This window comes from Pseudophryne corroboree, chromosome 2 (assembly GCF_028390025.1).
Source record: "Pseudophryne corroboree isolate aPseCor3 chromosome 2, aPseCor3.hap2, whole genome shotgun sequence".
In the NCBI taxonomy this organism is placed as follows: domain Eukaryota; kingdom Metazoa; phylum Chordata; class Amphibia; order Anura; family Myobatrachidae; genus Pseudophryne; species Pseudophryne corroboree.
The window spans coordinates 905,686,659-905,711,684 of record NC_086445.1 but is presented as its reverse complement, the minus strand read 5'-3'; the positions used below and the strand labels follow the sequence as shown (position 1 = coordinate 905,711,684).

At 45.4% G+C, this 25,026-nt stretch overlaps 1 protein-coding gene across 3 annotated transcripts in view; it reads right to left on the bottom strand.

Moving 5' to 3' along the window:
* Positions 1 to 12,983: 12,983 nt before the first annotated feature.
* LRWD1 (leucine rich repeats and WD repeat domain containing 1) overlaps positions 12,984 to 25,026 on the bottom strand; it is a 94,824-nt gene continuing 82,781 nt past the window's right edge. For all 3 annotated transcript variants that reach the window (XM_063956066.1, XM_063956067.1, XM_063956068.1), the window contains exons 14-16: positions 21,027 to 21,188; positions 15,152 to 15,270; positions 12,984 to 14,912 (exon numbers count right to left, since the gene is read on the bottom strand). In XM_063956066.1, coding sequence (XP_063812136.1) covers positions 14,772 to 14,912; positions 15,152 to 15,270; positions 21,027 to 21,188 — 422 coding nt within the window. In that variant the 3' untranslated portion in view covers positions 12,984 to 14,771. The remainder of the gene's footprint in view (positions 14,913 to 15,151; positions 15,271 to 21,026; positions 21,189 to 25,026) is intronic.

Genomic DNA, 25,026 nt, shown 5'->3' with positions numbered 1-25,026 from the left:
TTATGTACTGAACGATTGTACCGCACGTAATTGTGTGCAGTAGTTAGTAATCTGACCTAATACCATTAGAGTAAAGTGGTCACAAACGCTATTTGTACATTCTGACGTGATTTGTGTAATTTTTTATTTTTAAAGGGAAGTTCGCTGGTCACTCAGGAACTATCTAACAACCCCACCTTTACTGGAAAGAGTAAGTGTCCTGCGGGTAACCCTCATATGTTCCAGTAAACAGAAGGTTCTTTCTGGTAGGGCCCTGTATCGAGTACGCCAGCACCATGTCGGTGTGATCAGGTCGTATTGGTCGAGGTGGGCGAGTGAGTGGGGTACTCGGTAAACCGCCACCGCCGGCCTATTTTGAATAATTTGGTTTGCTGTAAGGGTTCGCTGAAGACCGTGATATAAAGATCAAAGGAGTAGTAAGCAACACCTGCAGATTATGGGGGCCAGTTGTTCAGGTAGGGGGCGATCAACCTCGGTTCGGGTTGATTCAGAGAACCGACCAGTTGGGTCGGTAAGGTACATCATGTGTGAGAAATATGGAAGTCACACAGAGGTTTTATGTGATGAATGGGAGAGAATGACTGTACGAGACAGGGAGAAATTCCCAAGAATAGGTAGCTTCAGTCCAGAAGTGTTACAAAATTTAAGGAGGAGGATATGTCTCATTGAACCAACAAAGAGACGAAGTAAACATTATGATTATTTGCAGTTATGGCAACAGGAAGGTGAATTACAAAGAGATTCAATTGACTTTTTCTGACTCTTATCTTGAGGGGAGAGACATGGCATCAGGAGAGGAGTTGATTGCGGAGAGAAAAGCACAAGGGTGAACAATAAAAACGCTCTTAGCAACTGTAGTATAGATTATAAGAATAAGTGTAATAAATGTAACAATGATTATTGTAATACTGTTGAATGTACAACTATTAACCTATGCAAGTTGCACCCCATGTCAAACTTCCCTCAGGAATACAAACAAGAAAGTGAGCCCAGAACAATGTCGGCACCTCTTCCAGAAGCCATCCTACAAGACATCCAGGTGGACACGATCAAATCGGTAAAGGCAATAATCAAACCCCCTAACGGAGGGTCAGGTGAGGTCGTGTCCACAGGTACGTACAAGGTTTTATATCACGCACAAGCAAATGTACCCCATATTGTAAGACCAAAACAAGGTGATGTAATTGAGTTTAGTCTTGTCAGGGTGATCACAGTCCCCAATGGGAAGACTGACGATCAGGGAACCATTCCCGTCAAGGACAGTGCAATGCGCCATCCCTGGTCCCGGACAGAATTGAGATCAATCATGTCTGATTACCCAGATCCTAGGAAAGATCTAACTGTATGATCAAAGATTCACAGAAGGTATATCAACTCCCTAGACAACGACATTATCATGGTATCCAAGGAATCAGGTAGGTACAGGGAAAGCGGTTGATGGTGATGAGCATCCAAGCGTTTGAGGAGGCATCAAATCAGCCAAGACCCCAGTTCACTGACACTTGGAGAAAGCCAAGGATCTGTTACCATTGTAGAAGAGAAGGGCATTATGCTAGCAACTGTAACAGCCCACATAAAGTTAGACCCCCTAGACCAAGAAATGAGCAAAGTAAGGACACACCAAATTATAATCAGAGATCCGACAGGAAGAATTTTGGGCCACACCCATAATATATAGTCAGGAAAGGTGATCATTAGGACTGATGGTAAGCCTGAGGTAACGGTTAATAAATTGGGAGGTCATTCACTGAAAGACACAGGAATGACCAGGTGAAAAGTTGTAAATGTATTTGTGAAAAATGTTTTTTTTCTCTCTCTCTCTATCCCCATCTCTGACGAGTAGTGGTAAGAATTCACACATTGCATATCCACTTGGTCCTTGCAGAAGTCTACCAAACCCCAGCATGACCTCCGCCACAATGTATTTCTGGCCAGATACAGACAGTGGAGTAATGCAGGTGCTGGTGGGGAGGGACTGCTCAAGGAGACCATTAGACACATAGATATGACAGCCTAATAAGTCTGACAATGTTTTTCTAATGCTAACAATGTTTTCTTAAGGTTGACAATGTTTAAAAATGCTTTGTTTCTCTTTTCTTATTGATGGTTATTGTCGAGTTATGTAATGTATATATGCACATGAATTGTTCTCTATCTCTTTTGTTTTTTTTTTGTTGTTGTCTCTCTCTTCCCACTCATGTTTCCATGGTTTAAAGATGCTATGTCACCCATCAGTTGGACCAATGGTAATGCCAGATTTTTGCTCCTTACAGAAAGATCGCCGGTTAGGAAGGAATATTGCATCACCAGAATGTTCGTTTGGAAGACTGAGAGACAGCACCTTTGAGAGGACAGCAGAACAAGAAGAACAACAAGACGAGAGAACTTGTTATCGTAACAAGTTCCCTCCCCCTCAAACTGTTTTCTTATACCCCCTTTACAAATTTCTTCTTTTCTCCTCCTGTAAGATGGACTTGCCCCAAGAGACTGTGATATGGATTTTCCTGTTGACCATGATGTTGACCAGAACAGTCTGTTTCGGTGAGAGTACCAGTGAGGTCGAGAAAGGATCCAGAAAGGTCCTGATGGCTGAGACGGAGGTGTAAATTTCCAATAGCAACCCAATCACCGAGCAAAGGCGAGTACCGGGCACGATCTAACAACCATGTTATCTGTAAACATTTTCTTTGAAGGATTGTTAGCTGAAGAAAACTGTATCTGTAGGCTTTGTAACAATGTCATTGAGGATGGGTGCATAAAGGAATGCCAATCCAGTTTTAATATCCATATGGACCGGCATCCATTGAGTGACTATCACTCCTTAGTGGGTAACGTATTAAACCAAACAGATTGTTGGGTATGCTCTCAAGTACCTCAGGGTCATAGCAAATCAGGGCTAGTACCATTTCCTTTAACGTTAGGGGAGGTACTTGAGCTAAGTGGTGGGAGACCGGTGGACCGGAGGTTTAACATCTCCAGCCCTCCTAGTTTGAAGCTCCACCAATACCATGTGGATAGGTCCCTCTTATGTTTTAATATCTCCAATCCCCGTAAGCCGGGAAATTGGGAAGTGTCATGGAGCAACCTTACCATGACCTTTTCGCATAGAGCAGATAGAATGCCTACAGATACAGAGCTTGTACGCCACATAGCCAGTAGAGGAAAATCTTTCCGGTATCGATATACCTTAGGAAATAGGATTACTAGAGTTGGAGAGGTATCACCAGGATACTGTGCACATATCGTACAAACTGATACGTGCATTAAGCAGATGGAAGAATTAGGGTCAGGAGAGTTCACCTGGAAGGTGTGTAACATGGTAATGTCCTTCTCCGTCCCATATGTCCTCCCCGATGATGCATATTTCATATGCGGGAGAAAGGCGTACAAGTGGCTTGCCCCAAACTCTGAAGGATTGTGTTATATTGGAAAAGTATTGCCTGAAGTGATGACTGTAACACATGACAAAATAAAGGACATACACCGTGGTGCCCAAGCTCCTTATACTCACACCCATTACGAGCACCGAGTTAAAAGACAACTGTCAGAAAGGTTAGAGCATCCGGCCTCTGACCTTATCCATGAATCCACCGGGATTCAGGTTCTGGTAGCGTTAGATTTCACTCGCACCGCTCGAGGAGTGATGAATTATAGATACATTTCCGCACTCGCCAATTTGTTAGATAATATCACTGAAATGTATGATGACACGTTTAGATACACTGGAAGAGAACTCCAAGCTTATAAAACAGAACTGGTACAGCATAGAATGGTTCTTAATTACCTCACAGCAGTGACAGGCGGATATTGTGTTACATTGGCAACACAGTACGGCGTGAAGTGTTGCACGTATATCACAAATAGCACCGAGGATCCGGTAGAGGTCATAGACCAAAAGATGGACGATATTCTCCAATTGAAGTGGGAATTTCGCCGAAAACACAATCTCACTCTTGCTGCTGTAGGTAATGAGCTGACTGGTTGGGTGTCATGGTTGAACCCGCGAAATTGGTTCTCCGGTTTGGGAGACTGGGCTCAAGGAGTCATAATGGATGTTGGAAAGTTTCTCCTATGTATTTTAGGTGTTGTTATATCTATTGGATTGATATTTAGATGCGGGCAGGCTTTAATGAGGTGCAAACAAAGTACAAGAGTGATGAGTTTGAGGAGTGAGGAAACTGTAATTAACCTGGATTTGATTTATGACCCAATGATAGAAACCAGGATGTGATGAAAATGTGATTATACGGTCCGTTTCTTTCACCTGTTTTTCTCCAAGATAACAAGACCCCCTTGGACGAGGAAGTTGACGAGACGCTATACTGACAACGGATGGACCAAAGAAAGAGTTTTGACCACTTGAGAAATGGACACTTGATGAACTTTGCCATGGATCCCCAGTTTCCCTAGTATTTTTAAACTCACGCTAGCCCAACATTTTTTGTAAATCTGATGGCACTGACAAAGCTTGTTGCTCATGCCTAAGGAGCAAAACAGCGCAAAGAAGACGACTTTCAACTGATACCGAACAAAACTTCGACGACAGATGTACATTTACCTGACATAGAATATCATTGCATTTTCCATAAGTGTTCTTCATCTTCATCCCTACAACCCTCAGGTAATAACACACATAGTATAGGGAATACAGGCACAGATATCAGCAATCACATATTCCCCCATTCATGTATCATCAACTAAAATGTGCTCCCCATTTTGTTAAAAAAAAAAAAAAAAAATCCGAAAAGAGCTCGGTAAAGTTTGACAGCCCATCCACAGACCTGTACCACAGGATAAGAAGGAATTCAAATGTATACTTCGCAATACCTCGAAGCTTGATTTACCACACGTACGGCACGATGATACATGACCCTCCAAACATGGACTCATACACACATGCTTCTGCTTTCTCACTAGGTCATACCCTCTTCACACCTACTCCACTCTTCTTCCTTACCCCACCATGGAAATCAATTAACCCCTGACTTACATTTTTCTCCTTTTGAAATGTTTTAGAAGGTGGCAGTTATTATTGACTGCCAAAGGGTGGACTGTCAAAGTCAGAAAAATGTCTCTATACACGTTGCCATATTTGCACCGCACACTGGTCCGCGCTGCGCATGCGTACGCTCTCCCGTGAAGGCGCATACCCGCAATAGCGTGCACCCGCGGGCGCACGGTATGCGTATTTACGGTAGAGTTTATGTAGTCGTAGCGTGCGACTCATTCGTTACACATTTTCATAATTAACGTAGTTTATAGATCATGGTCCCTTTGATAGATTCTGAAAGTTTGGTTAATATAGAATGTCCCTAAACGGAGGGATCCCTCTTTGTATTGTAGGAAGGGTCTAACAGGAGTCATACAGAAGTGTTTGGTACCCATCGGAAGAGTATTTAAATAGCAATATTCCGGTGTTGGTTTGGAGCGTATTAATCGCTCGTGCGAATAGTTATGGACATAAGAAGTTTATGTCCATTACTATTATTTACTCTTACTCAGGTATGCGGCGGGAAACCCAGTTTCCCACCCACCTGAGCTGTTTGAAATCGTCACAGCCCACCTGTATGAATTACCCAATGACCTTTTGTTATGATGCGAAGCCGAATTCCTGTGTCCAATGGACGACAAGATTGTAGGGACCATTAGATTGCATTGTGTGTGGGACATAAATAGGCAGGCCGACCACATCCAGCACTCACTCTTCAACGGTTCTCATTGCTGAAAATCGGGTGCTGGATGTCCAGGCGCATGCGATCGTTTCCCCTTATGCGTAAGTTTTTCTCCGTGATCATATTGTCTTACTCTGAGCCATCTCTCTCATCTCATCTCTCTCTCTCTCTCGCTCTCTCTACTCTTTCTCCCATATTTTTCCTTAAAGTATCTCTAATTGTATTGTATTGTATTTTATAGTGTAGTTATTTGGTTAGGAAGTCTCTGTTATATTGTAGTGTATCATTTGTACTGTGATTCCTTTTTACAAGTATATTAGTTATAATACAATTAATAGGCTTTGGACCCTAAACCAGTATCTGTGTATTTCCTATAGTGTTGTGTTCACTTGAGCGTCGGTGACGCTCAAGCAGCTTTGTAGTTAGTCAGGGTACACAAGGTTGCACTTACACCCTGTATTCACATTAAGGTATTCTGTGTATTTCCTTGGTAAAAGGTTTAGACATAAAGGTATAGCGTTGTGAGCGTCTGCGCCGCTGGTGATCTCCTCGTGGTCTCGAGCGTCCGCTACGCCATAGCGAATCATTTCTCTAGTCATAGCCAACAACGTGCTGTCCTGTGATCACTGGGCCGTGAGCGAACGTGACGCTTGAGCGTCTCGCCTACGGCTGAGCGATCGTTACGCAACTAGCGTACCCTTCCGGTACTTCTTAAGTGAACAGCGTACAGTGTTCTTAGACTTCATTAAGGGTTATTTATACGACAAAAGAATTTAGTATTGTCAATGTCCACCTGTGGTTTTTCCCACTGGTTTACAATCATTTGAAAGACTTCTGGATGAAGTCCCCACTCTCCCGGGTGGAGGTCGTGCCTGCTGAGGAAGTCTGCTTCCCAGTTGTCCACTCCCGGAATGAACACTGCTGACAGTGCTAACACGTGATTTTCCGCCCATCGGAGAATCCTTGTGGCTTCTGCCATCGCCGTCCTGCTTCTCGTGCCGCCCTGTCGATTTACATGGGCGACCGCCGTGATGTTGTCTGACTGTATCAGTACCGGCTGGTTTTGAAGCAGGGGTTTTGCCTGACTTAGGGCATTGTAAATGGCCCTTAGTTCCAGAATATTTATCTGCAGGGAAGTCTCCTGACTTGACCATAGTCCTTGGAAGTTTCTTCCCTGTGTGACTGCTCCCCAGCCTCGAAGGCTGGCATCCGTGGTCACCAGGACCCAGTCCTGTATGCCGAATCTGCGGCCCTCTTGAAGATGAGCACTCTGCAGCCACCACAGCAGAGACACCCTTGTCCTTGGAGACAGGGTTATCAGACTATGCATCTGAAGATGCGATCCGGACCACTTGTCCAACAGGTCCCACTGAAAGGTTCTTGCATGAAACCTGCCGAATGGAATCGCTTCGTAGGAAGCTACCATTTTTCCCAGGATCCGCGTGCAGTGATGCACCGACACCTGTTTTGGTTTTAGGAGGCCTCTGACTAGAGATGACAGCTCCTTGGCCTTCTCCTCCGGGAGAAACAGTTTTCTCTGTTCTGTGTCCAGAACCATCCCTAGGAACAGCAGGCGTGTCGTAGGGACCAGCTGTGACTTTGGAATGTTTAGAATCCAGCCGTGCTGTTGTAGCACTTCCCGAGATAGTGCTACCCCTACCAACAACTGCTCTCTGGACCTCGCCTTTATCAGGAGATCGTCCAAGTATGGGATAATTAAAACTCCCTTCCTTCGAAGGAGTATCATCATTTCCGCCATTACCTTGGTAAAGACCCTCGGAGCCGTGGAGAGACCGAACGGCAACGTCTGGAATTGGTAATGACAATCTTGTACCACAAACCTGAGGTACTCCTGGTGAGGATGGTAAATGGGGACATGTAGGTAAGCATCCTTGATGTCCAGCGATACCATGTAATCTCCCTCGTCCAGGCTTGCAATAACCGCCCTGAGCGATTCCATCTTGAACTTGATTTTTTTTATATATGTGTTCAAGGATTTCAAATTTAAAATGGGTCTCACCGAACCGTCCGGTTTCGGTACCACAAACATTGTGGAATAGTAACCCCTTCCTTGTTGAAGTAGGGGCACCTTTACTATCACTTGTTGTGAATACAGCTTTTGAATTGCCTGTAACACTGCCTCCCTGCCTAAGGGAGTGGTTGGCAAGGCAGATTTGAGGAAACGGCGGGGGGGAGACGTCTCGAATTCCAGTTTGTACCCCTGAGATACTATTTGAAGGATCCAGGGATCCACCCGTGAGCGAGCCCACTGATTGCTGAAATTTTTGAGACGGGCCCCCACCGTACCTGGCTCCGCCTGTGGAGCCCCAGCGTCATGCTGTGGACTTAGAGGAAGCGGGGGAGGACTTTTGCTCCTGGGAACTGGCTGTATGCTGCAGCTTTTTCCCTCTACCTCTGCCTCTGGGCAGAAAGGACGCGCCTTTAACCCGCTTGCCCCTATTGGGCCGAAAGGACTGTACCTGATAATACGGTGCTTTCTTTGGTTGTGAGGGAACATGGGGTAAAAATGTAGACTTCCCAGCTGTTGCTGTGGAAACGAGGTCCGAGAGACCATCCCCGAACAATTCCTCACCCTTATAAGGCAGAACTTCCATGTGTCGTTTGGAATCTGCATCACCTGTCCACTGCCGAGTCCATAACCCTCTCCTGGCAGAAATGGACATTGCACTAATTTTGGATGCCAGCCGGCAAATATCCCTCTGTGCATCCCTCATGTATAAAAGTGCGTCTTTTATATGCTCTACGTTTAGCAAAATAGTGTCCCTGTCTAGGGTATCTATATTTTCTGACAGGGAATCTGACCACGCAGCAGCAGCGCTGCACATCCAGGCTGAAGCTATAGCCGGTCTCAGTATCACACCTGTGTGTGTATATATAGATTTCAGGATAGCCTCCTGCTTTCTATCAGCAGATTCCTTCAGGGCGGCCGTATCCGGAGACGGTAGTGCCACCTTCTTTGACAAGCGTGTGAGCGCTTTATCCACCCTAGGGGATGTTTCCCAGCGTGACGTATCCTCTGGCGGGAAAGGGTACGCCATTAGTAACCTCTTAGAAATTACCATCTTTTTATCAGGGGAAGCCCACGCTTCTTCACACACTTCATTTAACTCTTCAGATGGAGGAAAAGCTACTGGTAGTTTTTTCTCTCCAAACATTATACCCTTTTTTGTGGTACCGGGGGTAACATCAGAAATGTGCAACACATTTTTCATTGCCTCAATCATGTAACGTGTGGCCCTACTGGAAGTTACATTAGTCTCTTTGTCGTCGACACTGGAGTCAGTATCCGTGTCGACATCTGTGTCAACCATCTGAGGTAGCGGGCGTTTTAGAGCCCCTGATGGTTTTTGAGACGCCTGGGCAGGCACAGGCTGAGAAGCCGGCTGTCCCACATTAGGTATGTCGTCAAACCTTTTATGTAAGGAGTCATGTAATTCCTTCCACAGCACCATCCACTCAGGTGTCGACCCCGCAGGGGGTGACATCACATTTACAGGCATCTGCTCCGCCTCCACATAAGCCTCCTCATCAAACATGTCGACACAGCCGTACCGACACACCGCAAACACACAGGGAATGCTCTGACAGAGGACAGGACCCCACAAAGCCCTTTGGGGAGACAGAGAGAGAGTATGCCAGCACACACCAGAGCGCTATATAACACTGGGATCCCACTATCAATGAGTGTTTTCCCTATAGCTGCTTTTTTATATATATTACATATATATATATCTATACTGCGCCTAAATTTAGTGCCCCCCCCCTCTCTTTTTTACCCTTCTGTAGTATTCTCAGACTGCAGGGGAGAGCCAGGGAGCTTCCTTCCAGCGGAACTGTGAGGGAAAAATGGCGCCAGTGTGCTGAGGGAGAAGCCCCGCCCCCTTTTCGGCGGACTTTCTCACGCTTTTTCTGTGATACTGGCAGGGGTAATTTTACATCTATATAGCCTCTGGGACTATATATGATGTATATTTTGCCAGCCAAGGTGTTATTTATTGCCCTCAGGGCGCCCACCCCCCAGCGCCCTGCACCCATCAGTGACCGAAGTGTGAGGTGTACATGAGGAGCAATGGCGCACAGCTGCAGTGCTGTGCGCTACCTTGGTGAAGACCGAAGTCTTCTGCCGCCGATTTTCCGGACCTTCTTCGTGCTTCTGGCTCTGTAAGGGGGACGGCGGCGCGGCTCCGGGAACGAACACCAAGGTCGGGTCCTGCGGTCGATCCCTCTGGAGCTAATGGTGTCCAGTAGCCTAGAAGCCCAAACTACCACCTGTTAGGTAGGTTCGCTTCTTCTCCCCTTAGTCCCTCGCTGCAGTGAGTCTGTTGCCAGCAGATCTCACTGAAAATAAAAAACCTAAATATACTTTCTTTCTAGGTGCTCAGGAGAGCCCCTAGCGTGCATCCAGCTCAGCCAGGCACAAGAATCTAACTGAGGTCTGGAGGAGGGTCTTAGTGGGAGGAGCCAGTGCACACCAGTAGTCTAAAAGCTTTCTTTATAGTTGTGCCCAGTCTCCTGCGGAGCCGCTAATCCCCATGGTCCTTACGGAGTCCCCAGCATCCACTTAGGACGTTAGAGAAACTGGCATTATAGTTACAGTGGAGTGATGCTCTATTATACACCTACTGTAGAACTACAAAACCCAGCACACCAGGGCTAACTAGCATTATAGTAACAGAGGAGTAGAGCTGCGCATTCACACATCTGGGAAAATTACATTACTGCTATTTCCCCAGTGATTTCAGCAGTAGCCACCAGGTAGGTATATTAAAAGGGTGCTAAGTGGGCCTACCTGGACTCCTATGGTTGTCATCCATTGCCGTATCTATAATGGGCACAGGGTGTTTGGTGCACCCATCAGTGTTTCAGATCCGATTAAGATTCTTTTGCATTTCAATGTCGGATTGAAATGGTTGCTACCATTGTGTGGTGCTTTCCATTGGCTGATGTCACTCCTGCAGTGTAAACCATGAAGGAGAAACGGTGGAGCTGATTCAGAGCTGATCACTGGGCTGCAAAGTTTGCTGTCCTGCATTCGGATAGTCGCCACCTCCAGGGGGAGTGTAAATTCGCTGTGCAAGTGTGTGATCCCATGTGTACGCAGAGCTGCTAAAATCCACCATGTGCAGACTCTGCGCAGCCCAGGACTAAAGCCGGGCACACACTGGCCAATATATCAGCCGTTCTATTGAATGGCCGATATTTCGCGGGTCCGTCAGTCAGTGTGTATAAGCAATAGGTCACTGAACTCCATCGTTCACAGACCTATTGCGTCGGACCTGCTGCACAGCTGACGGCCAATATATCGTTAAGATATATTGGCACGTCTGTGTGTGTGTACGGGTGGTCAGCCGACCGCCCGTACACTTGCTGCAGGAGCCAGCGGTGACTGACAGCTGAACTGGGCGGGCGTGTGTAAATGCCTGCCCAGGTCGTGACGTCAGTCCCCGACGGATCGGGGAGTGTGTATGCACCGCACACTGCCCGATCTGGCTTTAGATATATCTGCAGATCAATTGATCTGCAGATCTATCTTTAGGAGTGTACCCAGCATCCTACAATGCGATGTAAAGAGGCTGAGCAGGGCTGGAGCTGACGTCAGACTCCCTGCCTCAAAACGCTTGGACACACCTGCGTTTTTCCGGGCATTCCCTGTAAACGGCCAGTTGCCACTCACAAATGGCCTCTTCCTGTCAATCCCCTTTCGAACGACTGTGCGTTCAGATTTTTCGCACCATCTCGTCGCTGGCCGGCGATTCCAGTTGTTGTTGTCCGATGTGCATTGCGGTACATGCGCAGTTATAACCTGATCGCCCGCTGTGTGAAAACGCACAGCAGTGATCAGATCTGAATCAGCCCGTGTCCATAAGAACTTCTTTGCACATGCACATGCTACAGATGTCCATTGCACATGTGCACTAGCATATTATCAAATGGTTAACAGACTTAGGGGTCTATTTACTAAGCCTAGGATGGAGATAAAGTCGCTGGAGATAAAGTACCAGCCAATCAGTGTCTAACTGCTATGCCACAGGCTGTGTTTGAAAAATGACAGTTAGGAGCCGATTGGCTGGTACTTTATCTCCAGCGATTTTATCTCCATCCAAGGCTTAGTAAATACACCCCTAAAGGACCCCTGACGTCACGGGGAGGAGCAAGGTTGGTGTGCTGCACTTTCACTATCAACATCTATTCCCTTTAGTAATCTGGTAGCGGGGGAAGCCCGAAGCGTAGCAAGCCCGCCAGTTAACATTTCGTGTGCCTTATTTTCCGACCTCGCTCCTCCTTCTCCTGTCACGGATCACTTGATGGTGACGTCAGAGGTCCTTTTGCCTGGTAGAATTTAGCCTCAACCAACAGACAATGGTTACATGCCATCGCAAGGCCACTGAATGACCGTGTCCCGTAAATGTTGCTGCAACAATAAGGCGCAGGCATCTGCAAATGGGAGGCAAATGTGATTTTATTTTGCGGGAGATGATTTTTATGAATACATTTAGTGTGGCGCTGTATGCGCAAAGCTTCCTTCACTTTCTGAGGTGCTGAGATCAGCTATCATCCTTTGACCAATGTGCACTAGTAAAATACAGAAAAAGTGATGCATGTAATGTACAGACAGTCCTTATGTTTTCTATGTAATGTGAATCATTTATAATGTGCAGCAGTGATAGCTCTGTATGTAAATGCAGCAGGAGATGTCTATTACAAGTATACGTCTCCTGCTGCAGTAGTGACCTAGAATGCAGCATCGAGGAAGAGACCAGGAAATCTCTATCCTCATATGGAGATCCAGGCCGGTTCCGTCTCCCTAAATGGCAATATGTCTCCATTTTCACAAACTGAGGCCATCACCACCCCCTCCATTTTCACAAACTGAGGCCATCACCGCCCCCTCCCCACTTCCAAACGGCATCAGACTTTCAATCAGTGACAGTCTGATTGATGTACTGCGTCCTGTGTCGCAGGACCCATTTGCGCACGCGCAGAACGGGTCCTGTGCAGGGCCAAAGTGTCGAACATCGATCCTTTGCGCATCAGGAAGCAGATTCTTCGGATCTGAAATAGGCTTAACGTCATAATAGTACCATGGCTAAAGAAAATAAACATGTGTTGTAGGAATCAAAATGCAGCAGGTGGCCTGGAATCCAAGTCTGTCCGGTCAGCTGACCAGGACTGTGATAGAACGTGACAAGATAACCGACACATCACAGATGGGACAACATTTCTTATGGTCAACTGACACTACAAAGATGTATGTAAAAATAAATACATACCAACCAAAACATGAAAGAGTTTGATCATCAGTAAAAATGTGCACCTTTTATTTTTGCTATGGTTTTGAATGAAATATATACAGTTATATTCTGAATATATCTTTCTGCTCACTGAGCAAAACCAAAGTTGTTATATACATGTTTCTCTACAGTTAATGTAGAGCATAAAACCAGAATTTAAAGAAAATACTTGTGTTTTGCTTGTTTCTTGCAATAAAAGAAGTTGAAACATATGCGAATTTCAGGTAAATCTGTATTTTAAAATTAACCACTTCCCTGCTAGGGATTTTACCATCTCCTCTGCGGAGGCATTTTTCCAGCATTTGTGCTCATAACATTCTGACATCAATAAATATTACTGATTTTCTTTTCATGTATTACCCAAACAAAATTCTACCTTTGTTTAATTTTATTTTTGTTTTAGAAGACTTTGGGGTATATTCAATTAAAGCCGAAAGCTGCCGTCTGTCAAAAAGACGGCAGTTTTCGACTTTTTAAGGTCGAATCGTGATTTGACCTATTCAATATATCCCAATTTTTTTCGACAAGTCGATGAATTCGACTTGTCGAAAAGCACGTGGATCGGTGGAATAGCTGCCCATCCACGTGCTTGTGTCGAAAACGGGGCGTTCGGGGGGGGGGGAGAGCCGCAGGGAGTCGGGGGACAGCCGCGGGCATATAGAGGAGATCAGCGCTACAGGCTACAGTAGCGCTGCAGCAGGATGTCACACAGCCACGCCGCTCACAGCTTCCACCCTGCTCCAGCAAGTGAGGTCACGCGGGTGGAAACTGCCGTGAGGTCGGGCGACTGTGTGACATCCTCCTGCAGCGCTACTGTAGCGCTGATCTCCTCCGTCGGCCCGCCGGCTGTCCCCGCGGCTCCCCCCCCCCCCTCCTCTGGGTCCCTCATCTCAATTCGACTTGAAAAAGTCGAATTGAGATAAGATTTGAATAGGGGTTGTCGGATCCATTCCGACAAATGCATGTCGGAATGGATCCGACGCTAATTGAATATACCCCTTGGGGGAATAGAATTAGCCGCAATAGATTACTGCGGGCTAATTGATCCTTCGGGGCTATCTAATTAACCCCAAAGCCAGCAGTTATCAGGGATTTATAGGGTACATGTGCCCTCCCTCCATCTAGCAAACAACATTTCTCTGTAGCATTGGGTGATTTTTGTCTGGTGATCGCCGGACAAAAGCTACGAAGAGGGGACTTGCCTCTCTTCTATATGGGTGCCCCCACGTGTATAGTTACAATTACTGGAGTGATATGGGACACATTTTCCTTCCTGCACAAAACTTATGTTTTCAATAGTGCAGAGCATTATTGTTAATATTGTATGGTGACCGTAGGGATGCCACCTCTGAATGTGGGAGCCTGTGATTTTTGGGAAGCCAGAATGGGGAAGATCTTTCCCCATCACTGGACTCCATTATTTTATCTGCAGTGTGGGGGTTACAGCCTGTTAATCACACTAATCACCCGGCATTTCTAGATGCCATGGTTGGAGAAATAGAGGGATATAAAGTCCCTCTCCCCATATAGTTTTCCTTATGTACAGAAGTGTAGTGGTCATTGATCTACATTGCCAGATGCCTGAAGTTCCTGCAATTTTAGGGTACATGCGGAGGACAAGCCCCACTTATCTTCCGCCATATCACTCATGTTTAAAATTAACGTAATTTCAAATATTACACATACTTTTAAATATAGTTTTAAAGAAGAACATTAAAAGAAAATGAACAGCCTAACTTTCCGACAGGGATATCCTATGCACAGCTCAAGGAAATGTTTTTTACAGTCATAGTATTTTCCATATAGCAACAATATTTTTGTCAGTTAAAGCAACTAAATGTTCCAAAGCGGGGTCCACAAGCACAGTGTTTATCACAGGTTCCGTCACTTCAACTCTTCTTGATAATGGGGATGGCCAGGTAACAACCTGTTTGAAGATAATAAGAAACAGTTATATCTACGAGAACATAAAACAGTTCTAGGTTTACTACAGTACTACACCTATTTATAGTATCAATTTTATTATAGTACATATTCACACTGAACCTCTCTGATAATATTTTATCATTTTCTCCGTTAATTTTTATTCTCCCTTTCACTGAAGGTGATCTTTAACTTATGTCCTTCCACCCCACACATGTACACCCATCCAGCCAATTCCCGTACCTTGGTAGGCTCTTGCAGATCACCGCATGGCACTCCCTTCTGTAACTTTGCTTTGCAGGATTCAAGATCATAAATCCACACTTTTCCAGCCTCATCCCCACAGAACACACAAGATCCTTCTGTAGATGAATACAAATAAAATATGCCACATAATCAGAGGTCATCGGGAATATCTCTATCTCAATACAGCAATAGTCAATGGGCCACAGCTACACTGGCTCCTGTGTAAAATAGGGATTTTTGTTTACTTACCGTAAAATCTCTCTCTCTGATTCCATCTGGGGGACGCTGCGCCATTACTTGTGGGTTAGAGGTGTGTGGTTGTGGAGTTTGGTACAGAACTATTAAAACCTGACTCCTCCCCCCTCTAACCCCTCCCATCTCCTTCCTGCCTAGCCAGTACCTCAGTTAACGTTTAGCCAAGCAAAAGGAGATAGACCAAAAAAAATTAACTGGTTAAACCAGACAAACATCTGGGAGGGATCGCAGCGTCCCCCAGATGGAATCAGAGAAAGAGATTTTACGGTAAGTAAACAAAAATCCCTATTTCTCTTTCATCCATCTGGGGGACGCTGCGCCATTACTTGTGGGATTTCCCAAAGCAAGCAAATAAGAGGAGGGAGACGGAGACGGCATAGCCGTCCGCAAAATGTGACGCCCAACAAAGGCAGTCTACAAACCGAAAGTATGAAAACGGTAAAATTTATTAAACGAATGCACAGACGACCATGTCGCCGCCCGACACAGCTGCTCAATAGGTGCACCCCCGCGAACAGCCCAAGAAGCTCCAACAGCTCGAGGCGAAAGAGCTCGGATTGATTCAGGAACTGAAATAGCAGAAGACTGATATGCTGGTCGTAGTTACCCAACGAGCCACTGTGTACTTGGTAGCCGGCCAATCTCGTTTGGACGCATCAGTTAAAAACCAACAAAGCATCCGTACGACGGATAGAATCCGCACGAGATAAAGAAAACCATAAGGCCCTAAGCACATCTAAAAGTCAACTGGGAATCCTCCGTGGAAGGAGAAAGAGTAACGCTGGAAGGACAATGTCCTGATTTAGATGAAATGCTGACACAACCTTCGGAAGGAATGTTTTGTTCGTAGAACCACCCGATTATCATGAAACACCAACAAGGGTGGACTGCAAGAAAATAGCTGCCAATACAGATACTCATCTTGCGGAGGCAATTTACAATAGGAAGACAATAGAGGAACGTTAGACACCGCAATTCTACAGATTCCAAAGGCTCAATGGAGATTTTTGAAGAGCCGTAAGGACTACGGTAAAGTCCCAGGGAAGAACCGGAGGAACAAAAGGTGGCTAAATCCGCAGTAATCCCTGAAGTAACGTCAGAACCACTGGAATGATAGCCAGTCTATTTTGAAAAAAAGAACCGACAAGGCAGAAACCTGACCCATTTGTGAAGAAAGTCTCAGACCCTTATTGAGACCCTCCTGAAGGAAGAATAACAGACGAGGAACTCTAAACAAATCCGGTGTTAAACCACGCTTTTTACACCAAGCAATGTAAATACGCCACACTCTGTGGTAAATTTCAGAAGCCACCGGCTTGCTAGTCTGAATCATAATTTACACAACAGGACGAGAATAAAACTTTTTTATTTTTTTTTTTATTTAATGAAAACCAGCCGATCCAACCTGGGTAGTGAGATGGTCCTTGAATCATAAGATGTGGATGCAGAGGGAGTCGGAATGGTTCCTTGATGACCATAGTGCGCAGAAGAGCGTACCACTGTCATCCTGCCCAATCTGGGGCGACCAGAATGATTGGAAGACCTTCTCTCCGAATGCGTTGAAGCAGACTTGGAGTCAGTGGGAATGTTGGCACATATCCCAGTTGAAAGTGCCACAGCGCCGTCAGTGCATCGATTAGAATTGCTTGAGGGTCCCGAGTACGTGACCCGTAGAGAGGAAGTTTATTGTTGAGACGAGACGCCATCAGATCTACATCGGGTATCCCCGACCAGCTACTAGAGTCAGAAACACCACCCGGTGAAGTTCCCACTCTCCCGGATGCACCGTGTGACGGCTTAAGAAATCCGCTTTCCAGGTCTCGATTCCTAGCATGTGAATCGCGGATCTGGCCGGAACCCAATGTTCTGACCATATGAGAATCTGAACGTGTCAAGGCGGATCAGCTTTGAGTGTCTCCTTGTTTGTTTATGTAAGCAACCTCCCTGGCGGTGTCGGACCGAATCCGCACTGGATGACTCTGTACTCTGGTTTGAATCCGGAGTAGTGCCTACCGGATCGTCCTCAACTCCAAGATGTTGATCTGCAACTTTGACTCTTTGACTGGCCTCGAGCTCTGGTCAAATTGGAGCTGTGAAGCCACCAGCGAAGTGACTGAAGAGTCTGTACAGACAAGCGGAACAGCTGTAAGTTGAGATGAGGCCCTGTCCGAGTCCAACAGTTGAGAATCTGAGCCTGAAGGAGTCGAGCATGAAACCTGGCATATGGAACTGCCTCGAAGGTTGCCACCATCCTGTAAATGCAGCAGTGTTCAAATTCTGGACTGTATGTCCTGAATGAGGAAGAAACACTTTCTGTTGTTGGTTTCGAATAAGAGTTCCAGAAACATTATCTTCTGGGAAGGAAGCCAAGACGACTTTGGACAATCTATTATTGATCCAAATGACTGTAGAGTCTCTATTGTGAGACGCAAGTTCTGGTGAAGAATCAACTCTGACGGTGCCCTGATCAACAGATCATCCAAATACAGAGTAATGTTGACTCCCTGACGCTGCAAAACTGCCACCGCATGGTCTATGATCTTTGAGGAGCCGTGGCTAGGTCAAAGGGAAGAGCCTGAAACTGAAAATGTCAAGGCCGACTGCGAATCTAAGAGATTTATGACCCGTACAAATAGGAACAAGCAGATATGCGTCTTATGTCTAATGAAGCCAAATATCCCCCTGGTTCCATGGCGATGATAATCGAGCGGATGTAGTCCATTTTGAGCTTTTGGGTTGAAATTAACCATCCAGTTTGTCCACGAGTAAAATCCCCGACCTCTCTGCTGAGCGGGAACTAGAAAAATTTACTTCATTTCGTAGAAGAGTGGCTGTTGCATGACGAAGAACTCGACGGCTGGAGGGACCGTTTGGAAGAGAAGTGAAGAACACACGATACGGGACTGGTTCCTCGAGATCTAACGTATATCCTCTGGATATGACCTCCGTCAACTACCTATCTGGTTTCGACAGGAGTCACACTTCTTTGAACTGTAGTAACAGAGTCCCAACCGTCACTGCTCCCTCCGGCGTCATGCAGTAGGTCTGTCGGTAGGTTTTACTTCTACCTCTGAAACTGTTTTCGTGGATATGTGGAGACAGCACGAAAGGAATGGAACTACCTCTGTCCTGTACATGAAAGGAACGAACCCTTGTAGTATTCGGTTTCGGAGGAACAGCCGGAAGAAAGGGCTCCTGCCCTCCTGTAGTAGCTGAAATAATCTTCTTTGATTCCGACCCAAAGAGAACTCACCTTCAAAGGGTACCGCCGACAAGGTCTGTTTGGAGTCAAAATCGGCATTCCAAACCCGAAGCCAAAGAGACCGTCTTGCTGTCACGGTCAAGGCAGAAATACGGGAGTGTAGCGTAGCAGAATCAATCAAGGCCTCACCCACATAAATAAGAGCCTCCGAAATTTGTTCTGCTAATTGAATGGCTTCCGATGGATCGTCAGACTGCATTCCAGATATGACCTGTGCTAGTCAGTCATCCGTGGCCCTGAGGACCCAAGCGCCAGCTAGAATCGTGATAAAGAAAACAGATTTAGGCATTGCTTCAATCGTCCTATCTGTAGGATCTTTCAATGTCACCGACTGTACCGAAGGAATAGCCGTAGCTCCTGCTAAAAGTGAAATGGGAGCGCCTACCTTTGGGCTGTTTTCTGTAAAAGGATATAGAAATGTTAATTTCTTAGGGACTTGGAACGAGAATCCGGTTTAAGTAAGGGCTCCTTTAAAATATCCCCGTTATTAAGAGTCTGACGGATGGTGTCTAAAAGCAATCTAACACCTGAGCTAATAAAACAATAATTTTTCCAGACCGAAACTTCGTCCCACTCTGGGTCTACGTCCCCATTCTCCAATGGGACTGACTCTAACTCCTCCCCCATAAAGTTATAGCGGGCAACGGTTGTGACCGTGTTGTAGTAGAAAAACTGCCGGCAAATTTACAAACTTGTTTAGGGATTGAGTTAAATTAGCAAGACATCTGCCCATATTTTGAGTCCACGGAGGCAGAGACAGGTCCGCAGAACCTCCCCGTTGGTCCACCACAGATGCACCAGAGCATAAAGCATAGAGGGTACCCGTGTCCGCTCTACCCTTAGCGAGCCTTGACTCACATTGCAAGCAGGCAATTTAAAACCCCCGAGGGTGTCTTTCCCCTTGTAGATCTGTCTGGAAAATGTTGGTCTCGCCAGGATTTGAACACGGGATGCACGCATTACAGGTGGAGACTGTAACCACTATGCCATCACTGACCACCTTATGTTCATAATGAATTTATTTTTTATTTTTTTTAAACAAATGCACTACCAATGTATTATAAACTCAGTAGAGTAGTGGTCAGCACTGTGAAGCATACTGTGTAATTTATATTGAAACAAATTCTGTTAACTCTCATTAAAGTATAGAATAACACAATGCCCCCAAAGTATACTTGCTGTTAGGTGATCTCCACTGAATAAACAGGGTGAGTAGTACTGAAAAAGTGTCCAAGCTGTGTGCTGTGTGTTGCACCGCGTCCCCCGTACTGCCTCTGGAGAAGATGGCGCCCGGAGCTTTGTAGACGCTGGACGGGAGTGTGCGCCAGGTAGTGCAGGGCGGGAATCCGTCCCTTCTCTGAAGCAAGTAAGCGCCGGGTAGCTCAGCTTAGGCGCGCTATAACCGGAAGTCTACAGTTCCCGTGTTCGGGTAGCGGTTCCCGCACACCGCTACATACAGCGGCTCTGTTCGGGCAGCGGCTCCCGGGTGTCGCTACTTACAGCGGCTCTGTTCAAGCAGTGGCTCCCGCGCGCCGCTATGTACAGCGGCTGATTGGCAGTGGCTCCCGCGCGCCGCTACTTACAGCGGCTCTGTTCGGCAGCATCTATCTATATATCTCCCGGGGAGTGACTCACCACTCTCCCGGGCTACTCAGCTAACAACAGTAGCAGGAATAAATAAATCCTTGGTACTGCGCTCCACCGTTCACCTCCGGGGAGAGAGCAGTGTGTGTGTGTGTGTGTGTGTGGGGGGGGGGGGGGGGGGGGGGGGGGGAGGAGGAACACACAAAGTAATAAATATATCTATATCTATATATGAAATATATAGAAAGATATAGGAAGGATAGACCAATACTGTCAGATTGTGTCTATCCTGTACCTTCTCACTGCCGACTTCTTAGAAATAGGAATCCAGCCCCAGTGACCGAAGTATGGTGACCTCCAGCGGCAGATTATAGAGTGGGAACTTATCTAACCCCACTCTAATAGTACCTGTCACCTGTATACAGGGACTAGGCACTTAAATAATAAAATAAGGAAATACCTAACTAAAATCTTAAGAGAGAAAAAAATCTGTGTCTGTACTCCACAGGCACAAAACAAAAACTGAGGTACTGGCTAGGCAGGAAGGAGATGGGAGGGGTTAGAGGGGGGAGGAGTCAGGTTTTAATAGTTCTGTGCCAAACTCCACAACCACACACCTCTAACCCACAAGTAATGGCGCAGCGTCCCCCAGATGGATGAAAGAGAAATATATACATATTTTATTTCCTTTGAAATAAACCATTTTTGTCGTCATGTGGCTAGTGTCATGACAAAAATGGTGACAGTACTGGCAGCATTATTCATGGATACCTTCGGAGGTAGCGAGTGTGAGGTATGGTAGATCAGTTTCTGACCACTTCAGCTCTGCTAGGACAGTGGCGTCCACCTTCTTGCTGCTTTTGGGTCTTTGTTTCTCGAAAGACTTCTTCCAGCTCCATATGTATATGGATCCCTGCATTGTACTTTTGGAAGCTGGAAAATCAGAAACAGCATTATTTCAGGACAGCCGTGACATAACATGCCCCACCAGAATACTTCACTGTATTTCTAGCAATGCCCCCATCCCTGCTGTAAAAGGGCCTCTTTGTTTGTGCTATAGTACCTAGGCTGACAAATTGCTAACATTAATCCAGCTCAATGGATATTGGCAGTAAAGTGTCTTCATGATATCCTACTGAATTAATAGGCTGCATTCTCAAGACTGGATATCAGATATACAGAAAGAAATTTGTAATTGTAAAGCATCCACAATATTTGGTACCTTACTCCAGGTAATACACAAAGCCATCAATTGCTCTCCCCATTCTCCACTGCAGGAGCTGGGTCACCTGTGTTGTAATGCTCCGTGCAGCTGGATGTGCTCCGTTGCACCCTTGGCTCACGGCAGTGTAAGAAGCCGTTCAGAGACTCCTCCGCCCTCTACTGCTGGGGATCCAGGTGCTAGCCGCGCAGCATTACGTGCAGCCGTGTGCGTCTCCACAGACCCCCTGCCTCCAGAGGACACCTGCATTAGCCTTTACTCCGAAGCCGGACCCCACATACAGCACCTGGACATAGAGGAAGTCGAGTGGCTTGTCATCATTGGAACACGGAGGCGTCCATCACTTACCAGTCAGCGGTAATTGGAGGCAGGGGGTCTGTGGAGACGCACAGGGGTGCACGTAAGGCTACACAGCCAGCACTTGTATCCCGGCCCAAAAGGATGGCGGAGTCTCTGAACGGCTTCTTACACTGCCCGTAGCGAGTATTCTCCAGCATTCTCTGACTTAGCATTGTGCTGAATAGCTTCGGGAGCTCCCTCCTGGTGCTATTCAATTCGCTCCAAATTGAATCAACCCCATTGATCCCCCCCCCCCCCAACCTCTGTCCTACCGAGATAGAGTGATCATATGAATTTTAACGGAGGGCCACAGTGATAAATATTGAGCCACCTGCATTTCAGGTACACCAAGCAGAATATTACATACTATAGATTATATATATATATATATATATATATATATATATATATATATATATATATATATATATAGTTACCCCGGTGCGGCACTCGGTACTTGACAAACGGACTCTGGAGACCAGTGTAGTTTAACAACGTTTCAGTGCTCGCTAGCACTATCGTCAGGTTTATAAGATTAAACAAGCCATTACATACCTTAAATACACGTGCACCCGTGAAAGACGCCGCGCCGGAGGTTGAGGGAGAACCTCCTCCTTTCCGGACACAGCTGATTACGTCATCCTAAAGTGACTCCCATCACCATAGTAACATACAAACATTAAAACAACGGATCTGTAAACGCAGAATCACATAGTTATAGAATCAAGATAACATTAGTCACTATCTCAACTACATATTGATACAAGTATCTGATCATCAAAAGCAGTTAAAACTCAGGTACTCATTTAGCCCGCGTGGGGCTACTACATCCAACCGGTGAATCCATTGGACCTCACGCTGAATTAATAACCGGTTTCTATCACCACCTCTCACTGGTTTTTTTACCCAGTCAATCATCCTATATTTAATGCTTGCAATTGAATGTTTTTGTTCTGCAAAGTGACGTGCAACAGGTTGATCTGATCTAGTGCTGCTACTTAAAGCTGCTCTTATTGCAGATCTATGCATGGCCATACGATCTTTAAGTCTCCCCTGGGTCTTTCCTATATATGAAAGACCACAGGGGCAGATAATCTGATATACAACATAACTTGAGTTACAAGTAAGATGGTGACGGATCAGAAATTTTTTACCTGTATGGGGGTGATAGAATGAGTCCCCTGGTATCAAGTAACTGCAAGTAGTGCAGCCGCATTTAAAACATCCAGAAGCTTTCTTAGAGAGAAAGTGAACAGGTTTATTTTCCTCGTATTTACCTATGTCAGCATGTACTAATAAATCCCTGAGATTTTTCCCCCGGGTATAGCATGGCATAGGATTTGTATCTCCAAACGGCAGTTGTCGGTCAGATTTGATAATATGCCAACTATCTTTAATTACCACGTTCACCTCCCTTGAGTGTGTGTTAAATTGATTGACAATGGGCATCTTATTATTCCGTTGATTGGTATTGATTTTTTTAAGTAAGGAATTCCGATCTATTCTTAAAACTTTGTCTCGAGTATGTAAGAGCATTTCTCTAGAATAGCCTCTTACTACTAATTTTTCAATAAGAACTTCAATTTGCTCAGTGGCAATCTCACTATTCGAATTAATTCTCCAGATGCGTAACATCTGGGAATATGGTAATGAGTTCTTTAATTTGCCCGGGTGACAACTGTTATACTGTAATAGTGTATTTCTGTCAGTTGATTTTATGTGCACAGATGTTACAAACTGGTTACCAATTAGTTTAATATCAACATCTAGGAAATCAATTCTTTCCTGACTCATACGGTAAGTAAATTTAACCGGACATGCACTAGAATTATTATCTTCCATTAACTTCACAAAAACATCCACAGGCCCTGTCCAGACAATAAATAAATCGTCAATAAAGCGAGTATATAATGCAATGTGAGACGATACAACCAAATCCAAAAAGAATAACTCCTGCTCGACCCCAAACATAAAAATATTGGCTATTGCCGGGGCTACTGCTGAGCCCATCGAGCAGCCACTCATTTGAATATAATATTTTTTGTCGAACAGGAAATAATTCTTCTTTAGAGTGAACTCTAAGAGTGCTAGGCAAAAGTCAATAAATGCCATATCAAAGATATTACTTGCAATCAAAAAACCTTTCACTGCATATAGACAAGAATCATGTGGAATTATTGTGTATAAGCTAACCACATCAGCGCAGATCATCCATGAATTTTCCGGGATCTCACGCAGTGTGGTCAGCTTATTCAGAAACATTGTTGTGTCCAACAAAAAGTTCTTATGCTGTTGTACTAAAGGTTGAAATATTGCGTCCAAATATGTAGAAATTGGTTGTGTCAATGAACCTCGAGATGACACAATTGGTCGTCCTGGTGGTGGCAATACCCCCTTGTGCACCTTAGGGAGAGTATAAAGAAGTGGTGCCACTGGATACTTAGGTAATAATGCATCTGCTAATTTCTGATCAATGATTTCATTCTGAACTGCATCCCTTAAGATATCCCCCAATTCTCTATGGAATGTGTCCACTGGATCACCCGGTAACAGTTGATAAGTCTTATCATCCAATAATTGGCGTAAGATTTCACTCCGGTAGTCTTGGACATCCTGTAGGACAATCGCCCCTCCTTTGTCCGCTGGTCTTATGATTATCTCATTATTCCTAGATAGAGATTCTATTGCTCCTCTCTCCTCTGGTGTCAAATTCGGGTGGATCTCTCTGTGACGTTTTGTAACATTCTGAACTCCTCCATCTACTATGCGCATGAAGGTCTTGAGACTGGCATTATTGGTGTTGGGATCAAATGTTGATTTAGGTATTATCTTTTTCAGCTGTTCAGGAATAAGCCTCTTTTGTTCCACTGGTTCCCTTACCTTTTGCCTATTAAAAAATTCTTTAATTTTCAATTTCCTAAACATCTGATGTTTTTCTTGTTGCCACTTAAAATCATCGAAGTATGTAGTCGGGATATAAGATAATCCCTTACTTAGCAAAGACCTTTCCGCTTTTGATAAATCATATGAAGATAGATTTATAATTATTTCTTCCGTGGTGCTGGTGGTTTCTTGGCGGGGTTTGAGCCTTTTGCTTTGGCCCCCCCTCCTGGTTCTCTTGCATCTTTTGCCAATAGCTTTGCTCGTGTTTGAGCCCCTAAAGGGATTGATCCAGACATAGAAATTTCTGAGTCACTGTTGGTGCTATTG